We start from the raw sequence: 23,831 nt of genomic DNA on the forward strand, positions 1-23,831 counted from the left end.
GTATTCTCGCTCTCTCTCTCCTTCTCAATCTTATTAACCGCACGCTGTGCATTCACACATAGAATTTACAGTGCAGAAGGAGGCCATTCGGCCCATCGAGTCTGCACCGGCTCTTGGAAAGAGCACCCTACCCAAGGTCAACACCTCCACCCTATCCCCAACTCAGTAACCCCACCCAAACTAAGGGCAATTTTGGACACTAAGGGCAATTTATCATGTCCAATCCACCTAACCTGCACATCTTTGGACTGTGGGAGGAAACCGGAGCACCCGGAGGAAACCCACGCACACACAGGGAGGATGTGCAGACTCCGCACAGACAGTGACCCAAGCCGGAATCGAACCTGGGACCCTGGAGCTGTGAAGCGATTGTGCTATCCACAATGCTACCGTGCTGCACACACATGCATATTCACCCTGGTTTTCCCATACTCTGACCCCAGGAAATTACTTAGTATTGCTGACTCTGTCAAACTGTCATATCTATCCCAGTACTCTCTGATATATCCCCTTTTCAGTTTATACTTCACTACTTCCTGTTGCCAGCTTTTCTCCTCTCCACTCTGAATTTCCCCTTAGGTGATCACCCCTCTGCCAATTTAGCTTCAATCCTCCCCAACAGCGTTCGCAAACCTCCTAACAGGACATTAGCCCAGTCCTGTTACGGTGTAACCGTCCTTGTATAGGTCCCACCTGCCCCATAACTGGTTTCAATGCCTCAGAAATCTACAGCCCTCCCTCTTATTCGGGGCAGCATGGTAGCAAGCATCAATGCTTCACAGCTCCAGGGTCCCCGGTTCGATTCCCGGCTGGGTCACTGTCTGTGTGGAGTCTGCACATCCTCCCGTGTGTGCGTGGGTTTCCTCCGGGTGCTCCGGTTTCCTCCCACAGTCCAAAGATGTGCAGGTTAGGTGGATTGGCCATGCTAAATTGCCCTTAGTGTCCTAAAAAAAATAATGTTAATGGGGGTTGTTGGGTTACTGGTATAGGGTGGATACGTGGGCTTGAGTAGGGTGATCATTGCTCGGCACAACATTGAGGGCTGAAGGGCCTGTTCTGTGCTGTACTGTTCTAATTCTAATTCTTACTCCATTTCACCAGCCATGTGTCTAACTGCTCGATCTTCCTGTTCTGAAGCTCACTAGCACGAGGCACTGGGAGTAATCGTGAGATTACTGCTCTTGATATCCTGCATTTAATTTGCTTCCTATTTCCCTAAAATCTGCTTTCAGGACCTCATCCCTTTTGCTGCCTGTGTCATTGGTCCCAATGTGGAACATGACCGTTGCCCTCTGCCAAAAGGGCATCCTGCAGGCATTCTGTGACAAAGTAGTGATGGATGTGAAAATTGAGTGTTGGTTATTATGACAACTGGGTTCATGATTCTAAATGTTAGAAATTATATATTGTGTGTGGATATGAACAATAAATATAAATACAAATATTACATAAAAAGGTTTCATTGGTAGACCTTTAATTGCCAAGAAAAGCAATGATATTTTTGCAGCTACTTCCATGAAAGCTTTCTTTGAAGTTTGTGACTATTTCTAGAAGACCGCGGGTTGGAAATGATCCCTGCAATGCAGTACTGCTCTCCGTTTAGCAGTTTGTTACACAGGGGAGTTTAGGCATTTAACAGACGAGTCGACACACTGAAAATTGTGAGAGACAGTGACCTCTTCAGGTTGTGCTTCAGGTTTTAATCTAATCAAGGGATTTTCTAGTGGCCTGGCAAATACTTCAGACATTTAAATAAAACCAAAAGATGAATTATCTCGTTACAAATGAAACATACCTCATTGTGAAGAGCATAAAAAGTAGGACTTCTAACAATTAGCTTGAATAAACACTCCAAAAACTCAGCAAATGCATCCTTAGAGTCAAATGTTAAATACAACAATTTCAGACTTGTAAATTAAATTTGACCTTAGGGAAAACTGTGCTTTTAATCATGAATGAAGCTCATTCGGATTGGTCTCAATAGTTAAGCAATCTAGTTTGAATGTTTGTCTGTGTGTGTTGTACATTCTACACTAATTATCATTCCAAACAGGGTGACGCGCGTCAGAACTCCGCATTCTGATTTTAGACAAAGCTGAGAAAACAAATACATGTATACACTTTGTGGGAGTGAAACTATAAGAGGGATATCAGGAAGCAGGACGTTATTCAGCAATGGAATAAACAGACAGCAGCTTCCTGCCTTTGATGCTGGAGTTAGGGCAGGAGTGTCCAGCTTGTGGCTGGAGATTGAAATCAGTTCCACTGCACCACATGGAGGGAATGAAAAGGAACCAACATTAGAGTGCAGCAAGTGAAGCATCGAAATGGAACGCCAGATACTGGGAAAGGGAGCAGTAGGAGAAAGCGGGAGCAGGGGGAGAAAGCGGGAGCAGGGAGAGAAGCGGGAGCAGGGGGGAGAAAGCGGGAGCAGGGGACGAAAGCAGGAGCAGGGTACGAAAGCGGGAGCAGGGGACGAAAGCGGGGAGCGGGGGGAGAAAGCGGGAGCGGGGGGAGAAAGCGGGAGCAGGGAGAGAAAGCGGGAGCAGGGGGAGAAAGCGGGAGCAGGGTACGAAAGCGGGAGCGGGGGGGAACGAAAGCGGGAGCGGGGGGAGAAAGCGGGAGCGGGGGGATAAAACGGGAGCGGGGGGAGAAAGCGGGAGGAGGGGGAGAAAGCGGGAGGAGGGGGGGAGAAAGCGGGAGCAGGGGGAGAAAGCGGGAGCAGGGGGAGAAAGTGGGAGCGGGGGGGATAAAACGGGAGCGGGGGGAGAAAGCGGGAGGAGGGGGAGAAAGCGGGAGGGGGCGAAAGCGGGAGGAGGGGGGGAGAAGCGGGAGTAGGGGGAGAAAGCGGGAGCAGGGGGAGAAAGAGGGAGAAGGGGGAGAAAGAGGGAGAAGGGGGAGAAAGAGGGAGAAGGGGGAGGAAAGCGGGAGCAGGGGGGGAAAGCGGGAGCAGGGGGAGGAAAGCGGGAGCAGGGGGAGGGGAATAGCGGGAGCAGGGGTTTAAAACGGGAGCAGGGGATAAAATGGGAGCGGGGGGAGAAAGCGGGAGCAGGGGAGAAAATGGGAGCGGGGGAGGGAAACGGGAGTAAGGGGGAGAAAGCGGGAGTAAGGGGGAAGGAAAGCGGGGAACAAAGGGATGAACTCGCGGGTTGAGAAACAGAGGGGGGTGAGGTTAAACATGGAGGAGCGTGAGGGGCAACAAGGGAGGCGAGGGGAACAGGACGAAAGAATGGGTTCGAGGGGAAAAGGGCTGGGAGCGCGGGGCAAAGGCGAGGGCAAAGGGCGGGGCGAGGGGGCAAAGGCGAGGGCAAAGGCGGGGCGAGGGCAAAGGGTGGGGGCGAGAGGCAAAGGGCGGGAGCGAGGGGCAAAGGGTGGGAGCGAGGGGCAAAGGTGAGGGGAAAAGGGCGGGGGCGAGGGGCAAAGGCGAGGGGAAAAGGGCGGGGGCGAGGGGCAAAGGCAAGGGGCAACGGGTGAGAAGCGAGGGGCAAAGGGCGGGAGTGAGGGGCAAAGGGCGGGAGTGAGGGGCAACGGGCGGGGGCAAGTGGCAAAGGGCGGGTGGCAAAGAGCGGGGGGCAAAGGGCGGGGGGCAAAGGGCGGGGGCGAGGGGCAAAGGCGAGGGGCAAAGGGCAGAGACGAGGGGCAGAGATGAGGGGCAACGGGCGGGGGCGAGGGGCAAAGGCAAGGGGCAAAGGGCGAGGGGCAAAGGCAAAGGGCGGGGGCGAGGGGCAAATGGCGAGGGGCAAATGGCGAGGGGCAAAGGGTGGGGGTGAGGGGAAAAGGGCGGAGACGAGGGGCAAAGGGCGGGGACGAGGGGCAAAGGGCGGGGGAGAGGGGCAAAGGGCGGAGACGAGGGGCAAAGGGCGGAGACGAGGGGCAAAGGGTGGAGACGAGGGGCAAAGGGCGGAGACGAGGGGCACAGGGCAGAGACGAGGGGCAAAGGGCAGAGACGAGGGGCAAAGGCAAGGGGCAAAGGGCGGGGGCGAGGGGCAAAGGGCGGGGGGCAAAGGGCGGGGGGACAAAGTGCGGGGTCGAGGGGCAAAGGGCAGGGTCGAGGGCAAAGGGCGGGGTTGAGGGGCAAAGGGCAGGGTCGAGGGGCAAAGGCGGGGCGAGGGGCAACGGCGGGGGGCAAAGGGCGGGGTGAGGGGCAACGGCGGGGGGCAAAGGGCGAGGGGTAAAGGGCGGGGGGCAAAGGGCGGGGGCAAAGGGCGAGGGGCAAAGGGCGGGGGGCAAAGGGCGGGGGGCAAAGGGCGGGGGGGCAAAGGGCGGGGGGCAAAGGGCGAGGGGCAAAGGGCGAGGGGCAAAGGGCGAGAGGCAAAGGGCGAGGGGCAAAGGGCGGGGATAAGGGGCAAAGGGCGGAGACGAGGGGCAAAGGGCGGAGACTAGGGGCAAAGGGCGGAGACGAGGGGCAAAGGGCGGAGACGAGGGGCAAAGGGCGGAGACGAGGGGCAAAGGGCGGAGACGAGGGGCAAAGGGCGGAGATGAGGGGCAAGGGCGGAGACGAGGGGCAAAGGGCGGAGACGAGGGGCAAAGGGCAGAGACGAGGGGCAAAGGGCGGAGGCGAGGGGCAAAGGCGAGGGGCAAAGGGCGGGGGCGAGGGGCAAAGGGCGGGGGGACAAGGGGCGAGGGGCAAAGGGCGGGGGGACAAAGGGCGGGGGGCAAAGGGCGGGGTCGAGGGGCAAAGGGCAGGGTCGAGGGCAAAGGGCGGGGTTGAGGGGCAAAGGGCAGGGTCGAGGGGCAAAGGTGGGGGGCAATGGGCGGGGGCAAAGGGCGGGGGGCAAAGGGCGGGGGGCAAAGGGCGAGGGGCAAAGGGCGAGGGGCAAAGGGTGAGGGGCAACGGGTGGGGGCGAGGGGCAAAGGGTGAGGGGCAAAGGGTGGGGGCGAGGGGCAAAGGGTGGGGGCGAGGGGCAAAGGGCGAGGGGCAAAAGGCAGGGGCAATGGGCGGGGGCGAGGGGCAAAGGCAAAGGGCTAAGGGTGGGGGAGTGGGGCAAAGGGCAAAAGGGCGAGGTGCAAAGGGTGGGACGCGGGTCAAAGGGCGTGGGCGAAAGGCAAATGGCAGGGGCGATTGGCAAAGGGCAAAACATAGGGGCAAAGGGCGGGAGCGAGGGTTGAAAGGGAGGAGTGAGAATGAGGAGGAAAGAGGAGGCAAGGGAGGTGTTCCATAGGAGGGGGGCATGGGGGGAATTAGGGTGTGCAGGTGGGGAGAAGGGTAAAGGGCGGCAGAGAGTGAGAGAGGGAGGGGGAGAGAGGGAGGGGGAGAGTGAGGTGGGGAGGGGAGAGTGAGGTAGGGAGGGGAGAGTGAGGTAGGGAGGGGAAAGTGAGGGAGGGAGGGGAGAGTGAGGTGGGGAGGGGAGAGTGAGGTGGGAGGGGAGAGTGAGGTGGGGAGGGGAGAGTGAGGTGGGGAGGGGAGAGTGAGGTGGGGAGGGGAAAGTGAGGGAAGGAGAAGAGTGAGGGATGGAGAGGGAGAGTGATGGAGAGGGAGAGTGAGGGAGAGAGGGAGGGGAGAGATGGTGTGAGAGGGAGGGAGGAGGAGGAGTGAGGTGGAGAGTGAGGGTGGGAGGGGGGAGGAGGGTGGGGGAGAGGAGGGTGGGGGAGAGGAGGGTGAGAGTGGGAGGGAGAGAGCGAGGGATGGAAAGAGGGGAGAGAGGGAGGGGAGAGAGGGAGGGAGAGAGAGGGAGGGGGAGAGAAGGAGGGAGGGAGGGGGAGAGTGACGGAGGGAGGTGGAGAATGACAGAGGGAGGGGGAGAGTGAGGGAGGGGGAGAGTGAGGGAGGGAGGGGAGTGAGGGAGGGAGGGGGGATAGTGAGGGAGGGAGGGGGAGAGTCAGCGAAGGGAGAGTCAGCGAATGGAGAGTCAGAGAGGGGAGAGTGAGGGAAGGAAAAGTGAGGGAGGGAAAAGTGAGGGAGGGAGGAGAGTGAGGGAGGGAGGGAGGAGAGTGAGGGAGGAGAGGGAGGGAGGGAGGGAGGAGAGTGAGGGAGGGAGGGAGGAGAGTGAGGGAGGGAGGGAGGAGAGTGAGGGAGGGAGGGAGGAGAGTGAGGGAAGGAGGGGGAGAGGGAGGGGAAGAGGGTGGAAGGCAGGGGAGAGGAGAGATAGGGAGGGAGTGAGTGAAGAAGAGAGTGAGTGAGTGTGATCAAGGGAGGCAGGGTAGGGAGGGGTAGCTGGAAGGAGGGAGGGGACATGGAGGGGGGAGTGGGAGTGGGAGGGAGGAAGGGGGAGCGGGAGGGAGGAAGGGGGAGCAGGAGGGAGGAAGGGGGAGCGGGAGGGAGGAAGGGGGAGCGGGAGGGAGGAAGGGGGAGCGGGAGAGAGGGAGGGAGGGGGAGCGAGAGGGAGGGAGGGGAGCGAGAGGGAGGCGAGGGGGAGCGAGAGGGAGGCGAGGGGGAGCGGGAGGGAGTGAGGGAAGGGAGAGAGGTGAGGGGAGGATGGGAGGGGGAGGAGGGGGGGAGGTAGGAGAGAGGGGAGGAAGGGAGAGGGAGAGAGAAGGGGGAGAGAGAGAGGGGGAAGGGAGAGAGAAGGGGGAGGGAGAGATATGGGGGGAGGGAGAGATGGGGAGGGAAAGATATGGGGGAGGGAGAGATATGGAGGGAGAGAGAGATATGGGGAGGGAAAGATATGGGGGAGGGAAAGATATGGGGAGGGAGAGATATGGGGGGAGGGAGAGATATGGGGGAGGGAAAGATATGGGGGGAGGGAAAGATATGGGGGGAGGGAGAGATATGGGGGGAGGGAGAGATATGGGGGAGGGAGAGATATGGGGGAGGGAAAGATATGGGGGGAGGGAGAGATATGGGGGGAGGGCGAGATATGGGGGAGGGACAGATATGGGGGAGGGAGAGATATGGGGGAGGGAAAGATATGGGGGGAGGGAGAGATATGGGGGAGGGAGAGATATGGGGGAGGGAGAGATATGGGGGAGGGAGAGATATGGGGGAGGGAGAGATATGGGGAGGGGAGAGATATGGGGGAGGGAGAGATATGGGGGGAGGGAAAGATATGGGGGAGAGAGAGATATGGGGGGAGGGAGAGAAGGGGAGGGAGGGGAGGGGGAGCAAGAGGAAAGAGGGAGCGAGGGAGGGAGGAGGGGGAAGAGAGGGTGGGGGGGTAGAGGGTGGGTGGGATGGAAGAGGGTGGGATGGAAGAGGGTGGGGGAAGAGGGTGGGGGAAGAGGGTGGGGGGAAGAGGGTGGGGGGGAAGAGAGGGTGGGAGGAGAGAGGGAGTGAGGGGGAAGAGAGGGTGGGGGATGGGGAGAGTGAGGGAGTGAGGGGGAAGAGAGGGTGGGGGATGGGGAGAGTGAGGGAGGGAAGGGGAAAAGAGGGTGGGAGGGAGGGGAAAAGAGGGTGGGAGGGAGGGGAAAGAGGGTGGGAGGGAGGGGAAGAGAGGGTGGGAGGGAGGGGAGAGAGGGTGGGAGGGAGGGGAAGAGAGGGTGGGAGGGAGGGGAAGAGAGGGTGGGAGGGAGGGGAAGAGAGGGTGGGAGGGAGGGGAAGAGAGGGTGGGAGGGAGGGGAAGAGAGGGTGGGAGGGAGGGGAAGAGAGGGTGGGAGGGAGGGGAAGAGAGGGTGGGAGGAGAGGAAGAGAGGGTGGGAGGGAGGGGAAGAGAGGGTGGGAGGGAGGGGAAGAGAGGGTGGGGGAGAGAGGGAGTGAGGGTGGGGGGGAGAGAGGGAGTGAGGGTGGGGGGGGAGAGAGGGAGTGAGGGTGGGGGGGAGAGAGGGAGTGAGGGTGGGGGGGAGAGAGGGGAGTGAGGGTGGGGGGAGAGGGAGTGAGGGTGGGGGGAGAGAGGGAGTGAGGGTGGGGGGAGAGAGGGAGTGAGGGAGGGAGGGGAAGAGAGGGTGGGGGGATGGGGAGAGTGAGGGAGGGAGGGGGAAGAGAGGATGGGGGGATGGGGAGAGTGAGGAAGGGAGGGGGAGAGTGAGGAAGGGGGGGGGAGAGTGAGGAAGGGAGGGGAGAGTGAGGGAGGGAGGGGGAAGAGAGGGTGGGGGATGGGGAGAGTGAGGGAGGGAGGGGGAAGAGAGGGTGGGGGGATGGGGAGAGTGAGGAAGGGAGGGGGAGAGTGAGGAAGGGAGGGGGAGAGTGAGGAAGGGAGGGGAGAGTGAGGGAGGGAGGGGGAAGAGAGGGTGGGGGGATGGGGAGAGTGAGGGAAAGTTGCTGGGCGAGGCAGGATTGTCGGGTGACGGGAGAGGGTGGGGTTAAGGAGGAGAGTGACTGAATCAGAATTAAATATATTTTGCAGTTCAAGGGATAGTTAATCAGGCCGGAGAAAATTAAAAGCTTGTTACTTACCTTCTTGGAGACCAGGCACCAATTTGTAGACGATATCTTGCATTGTGCGGTCATGTCTTGGAAACACAGCACAAAATAGGATTAATACATTAATGATGTTCATTAAACTGGAGTCTATACACAGCTGGACTGTTCATTCCATTCAGCACTAAGATATCCCAAATATCCTCAAGCTGGTATGGTGAAGTTCATAGTTCTAGTACAATAACAAATTTATTATTGTTCTCCTATGCGCAACAACAGTTATGGGGCGATTGAATTCGGGTGTTTGATAGAATAAATGAGAAACTGCTCCCTCTGTGAGAGGGTCAGTAACTAGAGGACAAGATTTCAGACAATGACCAAGAGAAGCAGAGACAAATGTTGCTTCAAGGATGGTGATATTCATTTCATTAGTATCAGGACCCATGTTTGCAGGGCGCTGGGTGAAGCAGCTGTGCAGGAGCGGTGAATAATTGGATAGCTCGCTCACAGAGCCATCAATGGGCCAAATTACCACCTTTGTGCCTAAAAAGTTTATGATTCTAACAGGCAGAACATGAGGGCAATACAGTTAATGAAAAATTCTACCCACGCAGGGTGGAAATAAAAGTAAAAGACATGACCGATCACTGTTCTATCACCCACTGAATATTCAGAACACCTAAGGCTAGGAATCCTACGGTGACTAACTCACCTCCTGACTCCCCAAAGCCTGTCCACCATCTACAAGAAACAAGTCAGGAGTGTGATGGAATACTCTCCACTTGGCTGGGTGAGCGCAGCTCCAACAACACTCAAGAAGCTCAACACCATCCAGGACAAAGCAGCCCCGCTTGATTTCTTCCCCATCCACAAACATTCACTCCCTCCACCACCGACAAACAGTGGCAGCCGTGTGTACCACCTACAAATTACACTGCAGGAAGTCACCAAGGTTCCTAAGACGGCACCTTTCAAACCCACAACCGCTACCATCTAGAAGGACAGGAGCAGCAGATACCTGGGAACCCCACCACCTGGAGGTTCCCCTCCAAGTCACTCACCACCCTGACTTGGAAATATATTGGCCATCGCTTCACTGTCGCTGGGGCAACATCCTGGAACTCCCTCCCTAACAGCACAATGAGTGTACCTAGAACTCGGGGACTGCAGCAGTTCAAGAAGGCAGTATAAATGAATGTGGACACCTGAAATAGCAGAATTCAACAAGGGGAAAAAGACTCACTTAAACTAAAGCTACCAACTAATTGGACAGCATTTTGTGCTGAAAGCTTTCACCTAAGCATTCCTACCCTGTATGCAATTCAATTTTGTTTCTAAGTTTTTCTAACTCTAAAGCCAAGCACAGGTGTTTGATTTAAATTTATTCAATCTTTAGTCGTTTCTGCCTTACTTTCAATGTCCCGAAGAGGAAGGGGCACCTTTCCTCGTTCACACACCTTAGTTTGAATTGCTAACACAGGCAAGTGATTTCAGTACTACTGAGCTGCTTTTTTGAAAGTTTGTTTTCGTTGATTTACCTTCCTTATCACATCAGTAATTTTATTACAGATTACACAGAAAGAGCCATTCAAGTGCACAAAATCAGCTCACATATAGATCATAGAATTTACAGTGCAGAAGGAGGCCATTCGGCCCATCGAGTCTGCACCGGCTCCTGGAAAGAGCACCCTACCCAAGGTTAACACCTCCACCCTATCCCCATAATCCAGTAACCCCACCCAACACTAAGGGCAATTTTGGACACTAAGGGCAATTTATCATGGCCAATCCACCTAACCCGCACATCTTTGGACTGTGGGAGGAAACCGGAGCACCCGGAGGAAACCCACGCACACACGGGGAGGATGTGCAGACTCCGCACAGACAGTGACCCAAGCCGGAATCGAACCTGGGACCCTGGAGCTGTGAAGCGATTGTGCTATCCACAATGCTACCGTGCTGCCCATATGTTGTGCACATCAAATGATCAAAAAGGGTAGTGTAAGAAAATCTGAAAACAAGATCAATATTAGAATTTCTCTATACCCGGTTTGATTTGGAGCACATTTAGGGTTAGGGTTTACAGTTAGGGTTAGGGTTCCCGCTTAGGGTTCGGGTTAGGGTTCACGCTTAGGGTTAGGGTTCACGCTTAGGGTTAGGGTTTAATACTCACCCGATGTACTGCAGTGGGTTAGGGCGTGCGGTCAGGGCGTGCGGTTACAGCCATGTGTTTAATACTCACCCGATGTATTGCAGTGGGTGACTCTGGTGAATAACAATCCTGCAGGTAGGGCATGTGTTGTTCTCTTCCAGATATTTCACAAGGCAGCTCCTACAGACTGAAGGAAAGCCAACAATGCATTTAGTACTAACTATCTGCATTTAATCCTCTCTATTCCTACTATCAGTAAAATGGTTAGTGCAAATGTAAAACTGGCCTCCCTATTGAAGTGACTGACCTCGAAATTAGCAAATATGCCACTTTTAGATTGCCCAAAATGCATGGCTATATCCTGCAAATTTCAGTTCTAACACTGATTAAAGATTCCCTCATTTAAATCCCAAGGGACTGAAGTCAAAACCCTGCTATTCAACAATAAAAATACACATTATAGAATCATTTCAAAAAAGCATAGATGCAATTCCAAAGGAAGCAGGAAGATAAAACTGACCATGGAGACTAGTGGATGTGATCCACTCATATTTCTACGTTATTTGTGCTTTAAAAGTATAACAATAAGCAGAAAAAAATGACAAAAAAGAAAAATAAACTTGAAACTGTAACCTAAAATAACAAACATTGAGAAAGCACAGTAAATCCATCGGTGTTCCTTTGGGCACAGACTTTGCAGTAAATAGTTTACATCAGAAATGTTGTCAGCATTTGCTGTTTAAATACAATAACTGGTTCAAGTTGAGTCTATTTTCTAAAGCAAGAATGACTTTGTATTGTAGTCAGGACAAAACATTTTGCAGATAATATTACAGCCTGGAAAACCTTAAAAAGAGTTGTTTACAACTTTAACAAAGCAATAAGAACCTATTAATTTCTCACCAAAATTCCACGTTAAGAATTAAACATCCATCTCTAGTTGAAAAAGTCTTAAAGATAAACGTGCATTTCACATAAGAACTTACACCCAGCCAGACTTCAGTTATTCTACTTGATACTTCACCGTGGGGACAACCGGTAGCGGCCACGTCCGGATAGGTCGCGCACACGGCAGCTCCCGCCGAGATCGGACATTTGGGCCCTTTAACGGAGCTGTAGCGGCACTTCTGCGATGATTCCCGGTGTAGCCAGAGATGCTGGAGAGATTCCCCTCACTGCTGCATGGAGACGACCACGAGTGGGGCCGCGAAGAGAGCGATTGCGGGGAAGCGAGCGGAACGGGTCCGAGAAGACAAAATGGCGGCCGGCGCAGACCAAGGAGCGTGGGCCCAGTGGTCGCGGGAGCAACAGGAATTCCAAAGAAGCTGCTTCACAGAGCTGAAGGCAGAGAGGCTGGCCCCTATGGAAAGGATGGTGGAGACTCAGAAGGTGCAGGAGGAGGCGATCAAAGAGGTGGAGAGAAAGGTATCTGACGAGGATGAGATCCTGGGCCTGGCGGTCAGGGTGGAGGCGCATGAGGCCCTGCACAAGAGATGGCAGGAGAGACTGGATGACCTCGAATATAGGTCTAGGAGGCAAAATCTGCGAATTCTGGGCCTCCCTGAAGGGACGGACACGAGCGCATTTGTGACTACAATGCTGGGGACGCCGGTGGGCGCAGGGGTCTTCCCGCGGCCCTTGGAATTGGACGGGGCGCAATGAGTCCTCGCAGCCTAGGGCGAACGAACCAAGGGCGATGGTGATAAGGTTCCACCGCTTCACAGATAGGGAGCGTGTCCTGCATTGGGCAAAGAAGGAGCTGAGCAGTAAATGGGAGAACTGTGAGATTCGTATATACCAGGACTTGGGAGCTGAACTGGCTAAGAGGCGTGCGGGATTCTACTGGGCCAAGGCGGTCCTCCACAACAAAGGGGTGAAGTTCGGGCTGCTACATCCGGCGAGGCTTTGGGTAACATACCAGGACAGGCACCATTACTTCGATACACCGAACGAGGCGTGGACATTTATTAAGCATGAAAAGCTGGAATCGGGCTAAAGGACAGCTGCATGTGGGTGAAACGCCCTGGTGGGGATGTGTAACCGGGTGTTGGCCTGGTGTAAGATTGGTAGTAGAATTTAGGTTGTTCGCTTTTCTTTTTTCTTTTTTTCAGGGAGCAGGGTAACGCCCGGGATGTGTTTCTTGTTTCACGGGAAGAATTTGGATGGCTCTCGCACTCGTACCCTGTGTGTGTGTGTATGTGTATGTGGGGGTGGGGGGCTGCTTTGCTGACTGAAGGAGAGCCAACGTTTGGGTACAGATGGAGTGTCGGGTTGGAGGGCCTCCGGTGGGAGGACTTGAGCAAGCGGGGGGCGCGGGCACGTGGCTGGCTGAAAAAGGGAGAATGCTAGTCGGCGGGGAGGGAGGGGGGGGGGGGGGGGGGGGGGGGGGGGGGGGGGGCTCAACCCCCCGTCCAGGCTGATCACATGGAATGTGAAGGGCCTGAATGGGCCGGTCAGGAGGTTCCGCGTGTTCTTGCATTTAACGGGATTAAAGGCGGACATGGCCATGCTACAGGAGACGCATTTAAAACTTGCTGGCCAAACGTAGTTGAGGAGGGGATGGGTGGGGCAGATGTTCCATTCGTGGCTAGACTCAAAGACCAGCGGGGTGGCAATCCTGGTTAGCAAACGGGTGGCATTTGAGGCAGGGAGCATCGTGGCGGACACGGCAGGCAGGTACATTATGGTGAGTGGTAAGCTGCAGGAGGCCCGGGTGGTGTTGGTGAACCTCTATGCCCCGAACTTGGGGGGAGAGAGAGAGAGAGAGAGAGAGAGAGACTTCAACACAGTCCTGGATCCCGCCTTGGACCGGTCTAAGTCCAGGTTGGGAAAGTGACCGGCGGCAGCCAGGGCCCTGTGGGAGTTCATGGATCAGATGGGGATGGGGGGGGCATGGACCCACGGAGATTCGGGCGGCCAAGGGCGAAGGAGTTCTTTTTTCTCCCACATTCACAAAGTGTACTCTCGGATTGACTTTTTTGTGTTGAGCAGGGCGTTAATCCCTAGGGTGAGGGGGTCGAGTATTCGGCCATCGCGGTCTCGGACCATGCCCCGCACTGGGGGGACTTGCGACTGGGGGTGAAGCGGGGGCAACGCCCTCTCTGGACACTGGATGTGGTGCTGCTGGCGGATGAAGAGGTGTGTGGCGGATAAGGAGGAGCATTCAGAATTATGTGACAACAAACAATACAGGGGAGGTAACAGCAACAACGGTTTGGGAGGCTATGAAGGCAGTCATCAGGGGGGAGTTAATCTCTATTAGGTCCCACAGAGAGAAGAGGGAGAGGGCGGAGAGGGAGAGGCTGGTGGGAGAGATTCTTAGGGTAGACAGGAAGTACACGGAGACCCCCCGGGGAGGGGCTGCTAAAGGAGCGCCGGAGATTACAGGCGGAGTTCGATTTGCTGACCACGGGGAAGGCGGAGGCACCGTTGAGGAAAGTGAAAGGGGCAGTCTACAAGTATGGGGAGAAAGCAAGCAGGATGCTGGCGCACCAACTTCGCAGGAGAGAGGCGGCCAGGGAGATCGGGGAAGTGCGGCACAAGGAAGGTAATACGGTGTTGAGCCGAGAGAGGATCAATGAAATCTTCAAGGAGTTTAATTGTAAACTGAGTCAGATCCCCCGAGGGGAGGGGAAGGGATGAAGCAATTTGTGGACCAATTGAGGTTCCCAAGGGTGGACGAGGAGCGGGTGGAGGGGTTGGGGGCCCCGATTGAGTTGGAGGAGATAGTTAAGGGGCTGGCAAGTATGCAGTCGGGCAAGGCCCCGGGTCCGGACGGCTTTCCTGTAGAATTTTATAAGAAGTTCTCGGAGCTGCTGAGCCCAATCCTGCTAAGAACCTTTAACGAGGCAAAGGAGAGAGGAACTCTCCCCCCGACGATGTCGCAGGCATTGATCTCGTTCATTTTGAAGAGGGAGAAGGATCCGCTTCAATGTGGGTCTTACAGGCCGACATCGCTCCTGAATGTAGATGCCAAACTGCTGGCTAACATTTTGTCTGCCAGAATAGAGGACTGTGTCCCGGGAGTGACCGAGGAGGACCAGACGGGATTCGTCAAGAGCAGGCAATTGAACACAAATGTGAGGAGGCTCCTGAATATCATCATGATGCCCTCAGAAGGAGGGGACGCCGAGGTAGTGGCTGCAATGGATGCAGAGAAAGCCTTTGACAGGGTGGAGTGGGAGTACCTGTGGGAAGTGTTAGGTAGGTTTGGATTCAGTATTTCATAGGGTGGGTCAAGCTACTGTATCAGGCCCCCGCAGCGAGTGTGTCCACGAACCGGCTGAGGTCAGAGTATTTCAGGCTGCACCGAGGGACGAGGCACGGGTGCCCCCTATCCCCGCTACTATTTGCCCTGGCAATTGAGTCGTTGGCCATAGCGCTGAGGACTTTGAGGAATTGGTGGTGGTGGTGGGGTGGGGGGGGGGGGGGGGGGGGGGGGCAGCGGCACCGGGTTTCGCTCTACGCAGACAACCTGCTGTTGTATATTTCGAACCCGCTGGAGGGGATGGGGGAGGTCATGCGGATCCTGGGGGACTTTGGGAGCTACTCGGGGTACAAGTTGAACATGGGGAAAAGTGAGCTGCTTGTAATCCACGCCAGGGGCCAGGAGGAGAGACTGGGGGAGCTCCCGCTCAAGATAGTGGAGAGGAGCTTTCATTATTTAGGTATACAGGTGGCTTGGAACTGGGATGCCCTGCACGGGTTCAACTTATCTCGGCTTGTAGAGCAGATGGAGGGAGACTTTAAAAGGTGGGACGTGCTCCCGCTTTCCCTGGCGGGAAGGATGCAGACTGTGAAAATGATGGTCCTCCCCAGATTCCTGTTCGTTTTCCAGTGCCTTCCCATCTTCATCCCCAAATCCTTCTTCAAGCAGGTGAACAGAATTATCACGGCATTTGTGTGGGCCAACAAGACCCCGCGAGTTAAAAGATTGTTTCTGGAGCGTAGCCGTGGGGGTGGAGGACTGGCACTGCCGATCTTCTGCAGCTACGACTGGGCGGCTAATGTAGCCATGACTAGGAAATGGGTAATGGAGGAGGGGTCGGCGTGGGGGCGGCGTCATGCAAAGGCACCTGCCGAGGGGCACTAGTAACGGTACTGCTGCCGTTCCCGTCGGTACGATACACCACATGCCCAGTGGTGACGGCGGCACTGAGGGTCTGGGGTCAGTGGAGGAGGCACAGGAAGGAGGAGGGGGCCTCACTTTGGACCCCGATATGGAACAATCATTGATTTGTTCCGGGCAAGATAGACGGGGGCTTCCAAGGCTGGCACAGGGCAGGCACTAGAAGGATGGGGGAACTGTTCATAGATGGGACTTTCCCTAGCTTGAAGGCTCAGGAGGAGAAATTCAGCCTGCCCCCTGGAAACGCCTTTAGATACCTCCAAGTCCGCGACTTTCTCAAAAAACAGGTGAGAACATTTCCGTTGCTACCCCCTCGTAGGATACAGGACAGGGTGGTCTCTGGCATCTGGGTAGGAGCGGGCAAGGTGTCGGACATCTACCAAGAACTGCAGGAGGCGGAGGAAGCCAAGTGGAGGAACTGAAAAGCAAGTGGGAGGAGGAGCTGGGTGAGGAGCTGGTGAGGGCCTGTGGGCTGATGCCCTGGGGAGGGTGAATTCCTCCTCATCGTGTGCCAGGCTCAGCTTAATTCACTTTAAGGTGGTACATCGGGCACACATGACGACGGCGAGAATGAGCAAGTTCTTCGGGGTGGAGGACAGGTGTGCGAGGTGTTCAGGGAGTCTAGCAAACCATGCCCATATGTTCTGGGCATGCCCGGCGCTTAAAGAATTCTGGCAGGGCTTTGCGAGGGCTATGTCCAGGATTTTGGACACGCGGGTGAAGCTGAGTCCAACAATAGCAATCTTTGGGGTGTCGGAGGATCCGGGAGTGCAGGAAGCGAAAGAGGCCGAGATTTTGGCCTTTGCCTCCCTGGTAGCCCAGAGACGGGTCTTGTTAATGTGGAGGGACTCGAAACCCCCGAGTGTGAACACCTGGGTTAATGATATGGCTGGGTTCCTCAGCCTGGAGAGAATAAAGTTCGCCTTGAGAGGGTCCTTGCTGGGGTTCACCCGGAGGTGGCAACCGTTCCTCGACTCTAGGAGAGCGTTAAAATGTCAGCAGCAGCAGCAATCCGGGGGGGTGCTCAGGTGGGGAACTGCTCATTTAATGTATATTCTCTTTTTGTATAATAACAGCCATCTAGTTTTGTTAAAAAAAATTCCTTTTATTTTTCTATTATTGGTTACATAAAAATTCTGTTTGAAAAAAGCTTTAATAAAAACAAATTTTTAAAAAAAGATACCTCACCGTGAGCAATTTCACAGGATAACTGCTCAGACGTCAATATGTTTATTCAGGACATCTAATTGAGGCAAGATCTGAGGTTAATCTGAAAACACATTATTCTTCATGTCTTGTTGTGTTTCCTCTACTTCCATTTCTGCTCATGTCTCACATCAGCAAACCAGATTCCTGCCCAATATTGGTGATAATAACGAACCAAAAGAGTTAATGGCACCTGGACAGGGAGGAAAAGGAGGTGGGGTATAGGTGGTGGTAAAGGAAGGGATCAGTGCTGTAGTGAGGAATGATATCGGCACTGGAGATCAAAACGTGGAATCAGTCTGGTTAGAAATAAGAAACAACAAAGGAAAGAAGTTCCTGGTAGGAGTAATCTCCAAACCAGTGATCCCGCAGTGGGGCACAGTGTAAACCAGGAAATATTGGAGGCTTGTAAGAACCGAATGACAATAATCGTGGGTGAACAAAGAACCAAAAAATGGTACAGCACAGGAACAGGCGCTTCGGCCCTCCGAGCCTGCGCCGACCATGCTGCCCATCTAAACTAGAATCATTGATTTTAAGATGTATACTGACTGGATTAATCAAATTTGAAAAGGTAGCCTCGAGGGAGAGTTTATTGAACGTATTAAAGATTGTTTCTTGGAGCAATTGTACAATCATAGCATTTACAGTGCAGAAGGAGGCCCTTCAGGCCATCGAGTCTGCACCGGGCCTTGAAAAGAGCACCCTACTTTATGAATGAAAATGAAATGAAAATCGCTTATTGTCACGAGTAGGCTTCAATGAAGTTACTGTGAAAATCCCCTAGTCGCCACATTCCGGCACCTGTCAGGGAGGCTGGTACGGGAATTGAACCGTGCTGCTGGCCTGCTTGGTCTGCTTTAAAAGCCAGCGGTTTAGCCAAGTGAGCTAAACCAGCCCCATGCCTCCACCCTATCCCTATAACCCAGTAACCCTACCTAACCTTTTGGACATTAATGGGCAATTTAGCATGGCCAACCCACCTAACCTGCAGATCTTTGGACTGTGGGAGGAAACCGGAGCAGACACGGGGAGAGTACTTGCAAACTCCACACACACAGTTACCCAAGGCCGGAATTGGACCCTGGAGCTGCTAACTATTGTGCCTGCCATATGTTGTGGAACAAACCGGGAAGCAGGCTACTCTGAATTTGCTATTGTTCAATGAGGAGGGATTAATTAATGACCTCAAAGTAAAGGATCCTCTCAGGAAGAAACTGGAGTCCCACATTAGCATTCTGCAGTTAAACACAGCTAATTATGTAGGCATAAGAACAGACTTGGCCCGAGTGAAATGGGCAGGAAGACTGAAAGAAGGACAGTTGATGAGCAGTGGCCGTTGATTAAGGAGTTCTTTGAGGACGTAACCAGCAAGATGGATGATGGAGAACCTGTGGATGTGGTATATCTAGACTTCCAGAAGACTTTTGACAAGGTGCGCATAAAAGACTGAACCAGAGGTGAGATCGCAGAAGGTGGGGGTAGAATACTAGACTGGACTGAGGATTGGCTGACTGTCAGAGAACAGAGGGTGGGGTTAAATGGTCCTTTTGTGGCTGGTGAACGGTAGCTAGGGGGGTGCCGCAGGGTTCAGTCCTCGGACCTCAGCGGTTAACAATCTATATAAAAGGGCAGCACGGTGGCACAGTGGGTTAGCTCTGCTGCCTCACGCCGCCGAGGTCCCAGGTTCAATCCCGGCTCTGGGTCACTGTCCGTGTCGAATTTGCACATTCTCCCTGTGTTTGCGTGGGTTTAGCCCCCACAACCCAAAGATGTGCAGGATAGGTGGATTGAACACGCTAAATTGCCCCTTAATTGGAAAAAATTAATTGGATACTCTAAATTTTTTTTAAAAACAATCTATATAAATGATCTGCAAGCAGAGACAGAGTGTAACATTGCAAAATTTGTGGATGATACTAAAATAGATGGGAATGCAGGCAGTGAAGAGGAGATACAGATTTTACAGACGGATATAAATAGGCTAGGAGATTGGGCCAAAATTTGGCAGATGGAGTTTAATGTGGAAGAGTGTGAGGTTATCCATTTGGGATGAAAAAATAGACAAGGAAATTATCTAAAAAGAAAGCAGATTCCACATGCGTCTGGGCAGAGGGACCTGGGCGTCTTTGTTCATGAATCGCAGAAAGTTGGTATGCCGGTTCAGCGTGTACTTAGAAAGGCAAATGGAATGTTAGCATTTATTGGAAAAGGACTGGAGTATAGAACATATAGAACATAGAACAGTACAGCACAGAACAGGCCCTTCGGCCCTCGATGTTGTGCCGAGCAATGATCACCCTACTTAAACCCATATACCCGTAACCCAACAATCCCCCCATTAACCTTACACTACGGGCAATTAGCATGGCCAATCCACCTAACCCGCACATCTTTGGACTGTGGGAGGAAACCGGAGCACCCGGAGGAAACCCACGCACACACGGGGAGGACGTGCAGACTCCACACAGACAGTGACCCAGCCGGGAATCGAACCTGGGACCCTGGAGCTGTGAAGCATTGATGCTAACCACCATGCTACCGTGAGTATAAAAGTAGAGAAGTGCTGTTGCAATTGTATAGGGTGTTGGTGAGACCACATCTGGAGTACTGTGTCCAGTTTTGGTCTCCTTATTTGAGGAAGGATGTGGTGGCATTGGAGGCAGTTCAGAGGAGGTTCAACAGATTGATTCCGGGGATGAAAGGGTTGACGTATGAGGAGAGATTAAACAGTTTGGGCTTATACTCGCAGGAGTTTAGAAGAATGAGGGGATCTGATCGAGGTAAAACAATACTAAAAGGATTAATAAAGTAAATGTGGAGCAATCTGGAACGAGAGGTCACAGATATAAGTTGAGAGGCGGTAAATTTAGAACTGAGATGAGGAGGAACTACTTCTCGCAGAGGGTGGTGAATTTGTGGAACTCGCTGCCCCATAGTGCGGTGGAATGTCAGGCATTAAATGGTTTCAAGAGGGAGATCGATATATTTCTGATAACAAAAACGGGTGAAAGGGATTTGGGGAACAGGTGTGGAGGTGGATTTGAGACAGGAAGAGATCAGCCATGATCTGATTGAATGGTGGAGCAGACTCAAAGGTCTGAATTGCCGGGGGGGGGGGGGGGACATCCATTGCTCAGCAAGGAAGTTAAAGATAACATAACCTTGAAAAGTGTGAGGTGATACACTTTGGAAAGAGTCATTTGACAAGCAAGCATTCAATAAATGGCTAATGTTGGGAAGTTCCGAGGAAAAATGGACATTGGACTGTTTGATCTCTGAAGACAGAAGGGCAGGTTAAACAGTGATGAAAAAGGCATATGGACACTTGCCTTTATCAATCGAAGCATAAATTCAAAAAGCAGGGAGGTCATGTTGGAGTTGGGGAACTTTGGTGAGGCCACAGCTGGAGCACTGTGTGCAATTCTGGTCACCACATTATGGGAAGGATGTGATTGCACTGGAGGGGGTGCAGGGGAGATTCACCAGGATGGTGCCTGGGATGAACATTTAAATTATGAAGAGAGGTTGGATAGGCCTGGGTTGTTTTCACTGGAGCAGAGAAGACTGAGGGGTGACCTGATTGAGGTGTACAAGATTATGAGGGTCATGGACAGGGTGGATAGAGAACAGCTGTTCCCCTTAGTTGAAGGGTCAGTTATGAGTGGACACAAGTTCAGGGTGAGGGGCAGGAGGTTTACGGGGGATTTGAGGAAAATCTTTTTTTACCCAGAGGGTGGTGACAGTCTGGAACGCACTGCCTGGGAGGGTGGTAGAGGCGGGTTGCCTTACACCCTTTCAAAAGTACCTGGATGAGCATTTGGCACGTCTTAATATTCAAAGCTATTGGCCAAGTGCTGGCAAATGGGATTAGGGGGGCAGGTCAGGTGTTTTTCATGCGTTGGGGCACTCGATGGGCCGAAGGGCCTCTTCTGCACTGTATTCTGCGATAAAGACAAAAATGAAGGATTACCATATTGCAACGGCCAGTGGCAGGCAACGGACCTGTTCGTCATACCGTCATCATAACCACAATATTGGCATCACCGCCCTGAGCGAGACACGACTGGCAGGAGGTGGCCAGCTTGAAGAACAAGGTGGCGGATACACCTTCCCCTGGAAAGGCAAACCAGAAGATGATGCCATTTCAACAGGGTCGGCTTCGCCATAAAAGCGAATTGGTCAGAGGTCTCAACTCGCCCCCCTGCGGGGTGGGTGAACGGCTCATGATCCTACGACTCACCCGGGCCGAGAAACAGCACAACACAGCCGTCAGTGCCACGCCCTAACATCAGATGCAATGGGTGAGACAAAAGAAACATTCTACTCCAGCCTCAGCCCATCGCTGTCCCAAAGGGAGACAAGCTGATTCTCCTCGGGGACCTCAATGCTAGAGTCAAACCTTTGGAAAGGTGTGTTAGAAAGGGAAGGAATAGGGAAAACAAACGCCAATGGAGTCCTCCTCCTGACAAAATGTTTAGAACATGGCCTGGTCGTCACAAACACCCTGTTCCGCCAGAGGGACAAGCAGAAGACCTCATGGCCACACCAACTCCCTCCCTCCCATTGGAGGCGTTGAAGTCTGACGACCCTGACCTATATAAGAAATCCAGGTACGACGTACGGAAAGCCCATCAGGGATGCAAAAGACAATACCGCATCTACTAGAGTCCCAGGCCAACGACACTAACCCACAATGACTATGGCAGGGCCTACACAAGATCACAGGCTGGATAAAGCAAGGCCAGGCAGAATATCTGGGGCTGGAGCATCTCTATCTGATGATCTGTACAAGTTCTATGCCGGCTTTGAGCAGTCAGCCAATGCACCAGTGCCACCCACCCCAACAACCCTGGGCACACCCATACCCACTATTACAGCCTCGGAGGTAAGAGCTGCCTTCTTGAAAGTGAATCCTCGGAAAGTGACGGGCCCTGACGGAGTCCCTGGGCGAGCACTCAGAGCCTGCACAGACCAGCTGGCGAGTGCATTCGCAGATATCTTCCCCACCTCCTTCAAGAAGACCACCATAATACCAGTACCAAAGTAGAACATGGTAGCCTGTCTCAACGACTGCCGACCGGTGACCCTGATGTCTGTTATCATGAAATGCTTCGTGCGGCTAGTCATGAGACGGATCGCTACCAGCCTCCCAGACGGTCTCGATCCACTGCAGTTTGTCTATCACCGCAACCGGTCCACAGCAGACACTATCTCCCTGACTCTACAATCAACACTTGAACACCTTGATAACAAGGACACCTATGTAAGACTGCTGTTCATCGACTACAGCTCCGTCTTTAACACCATTATCCCGACAACACTAATAACCAAACTCTGCAATCTTGGACTTAACCCTCCCTGTGCAGCTGGATCCTTGACTTCCTCACCAACAGACCGCAATCTGTCAGGATCGGCAACAGCACCTCCCCCACAATAATCCTCAACACCAGAGCCCGCAAGGATGTGTGCTCAGTCTTCTACTGTGCTCCCTAAACACCCATGACTGTGTGGCAAGATTTAACTCCAACTCAATCTATAAATTTGCGGATGATAAGACTGTGGTGGGCCGCATCTCAAACAACAACGAATCAGACTACAGAAGGGAGATAAATCATTTGGTTGCATGGTGTACCGAAAACAAGCTCTCTCTAAATGTTGGAAAGACCAAGGAACTGGTCATCGACTTCAGGAAGCACGACACACACTCCTGTCTGCATCAATGGCTCCAAAGTGGAGATGGTCGATAGCTTTAAGTTCCTGGGGGTCGGGCAGCATGGTGGCGCAGTAGGTTAGCACAGCAGTCTCACGGCGCCGAGGTCCCAGGTTCGATCCCGGCTCTGGGTCACTGTCCGTGTGGAGTTTGCACATTCTCCCCGTGTTTGAATGGGTTTCGCCCCCACAACACAAAAATGTGCAGGCTAGGTGGATTGGCCACGCTAAATTGCCCCTTAATTGGAGAAAATTAATTGGGAACTCTAAATTTTAAAAAAACGTTCCTGGGGATCGCCATCACCAACAGTCTGTCCTGGTCCACTCACGTTGTTGCAACATTCAAGAAAGCCTAACAATGTCTCTATTTCCTACGGAAGCTAAAGAAATTCAGCATGTCTGCATCAACTCTTAGAAACTTCTACAGATGTGCGATAGAGAGCATCTATCCGGCTACATCACAGCTTGGTATGGCAACTGCTCGGCCCAAGATCGCAAGAAACTGCAGAGTGTGGTGAACTTCAGTCCAATGCATCACACAAACTTGCCACCCCCACATTGATTCTGTCTACACCTCCCGCTGCCTCAGGAAGGGAGGCAGCATTATCAGAGACCCCTCCCACCCAGGCATTGCCTTCTTCCAGACCCTTCCATCAGGCAGAAGGTACAGAAGTCTGAAGACCCGCACATCCAGACATAGGAACAGCTTCTTCCCCACAGCTACAAGACTCCTCAACGACTCCCCCTCGGACTGATCTGTTCCCTGTAAGAACACTATTCACAACGCCCTATGCTGCTCTTGCTCATGTATTTGCTTTGTTTGGCCCCTTGTTCCACTGTAACCAATCACTATTTTGTCGATGTACCATTTGTCAATTTTTTCTGTTGATTATTCTTGTGTCTACTATGTACGTACTGTGTACGTTCCTCAGCCGCAGAAAAATACTTTTCACTGTACTTCGGTACATGTGACAATAAATCAAATCAAATCAAAGGTGCCAGGATCCGGGTTCGATTCCCAGCTTGGGTCACTGTCCGTGTGGAGTCTGCATGTTCTCCCCGTGTCTGCGTGGGTTTCCTCCGGGTGCTCCGGTTTCCTCCCACAGACCAAAGATGTGCAGGTTAGGTGGATTGTCCATGATCAACGCGCGGGGTTACATGAATAGGGTGGGGAAGTGGGACCAGTTAGGATGCTCTTTCAGAGGGCCGGTGCCAACTCAATAAGCCAAATGGCTTTCTACACTTTAGGGATCCTATTGATTTCACCATCATCTTTTTCCAATACTCTTGGAACTGATTGTCTGACATCCGATACCAGCTGAGCAGAAATTTCTGCCAACTAAATGTTGGGAGCACCAGAGCCACAATGTCAGTTCCCTAACCAGCGACTCTATCCGTCT

General features: G+C 53.3%; 1 protein-coding gene across 1 annotated transcript in view; it reads right to left on the reverse strand.

The window, feature by feature from the left end:
* LOC119963579 (polycomb group RING finger protein 3) overlaps nucleotides 1-23,831 on the reverse strand; it is a 155,949-nt gene that overhangs the window by 99,824 nt on the left and 32,294 nt on the right. Inside the window, exons 2-3 of the mRNA XM_038792909.1 lie at nucleotides 10,476-10,572; nucleotides 8,270-8,325 (exon numbers count right to left, since the gene is read on the reverse strand). Of these exons, the coding sequence (XP_038648837.1) occupies nucleotides 8,270-8,325; nucleotides 10,476-10,572 (153 nt within the window). The remainder of the gene's footprint in view (nucleotides 1-8,269; nucleotides 8,326-10,475; nucleotides 10,573-23,831) is intronic.

Source organism: Scyliorhinus canicula, chromosome 3, assembly GCF_902713615.1.
Source record: "Scyliorhinus canicula chromosome 3, sScyCan1.1, whole genome shotgun sequence".
NCBI classification, from domain to species: Eukaryota; Metazoa; Chordata; class Chondrichthyes; order Carcharhiniformes; family Scyliorhinidae; genus Scyliorhinus; species Scyliorhinus canicula.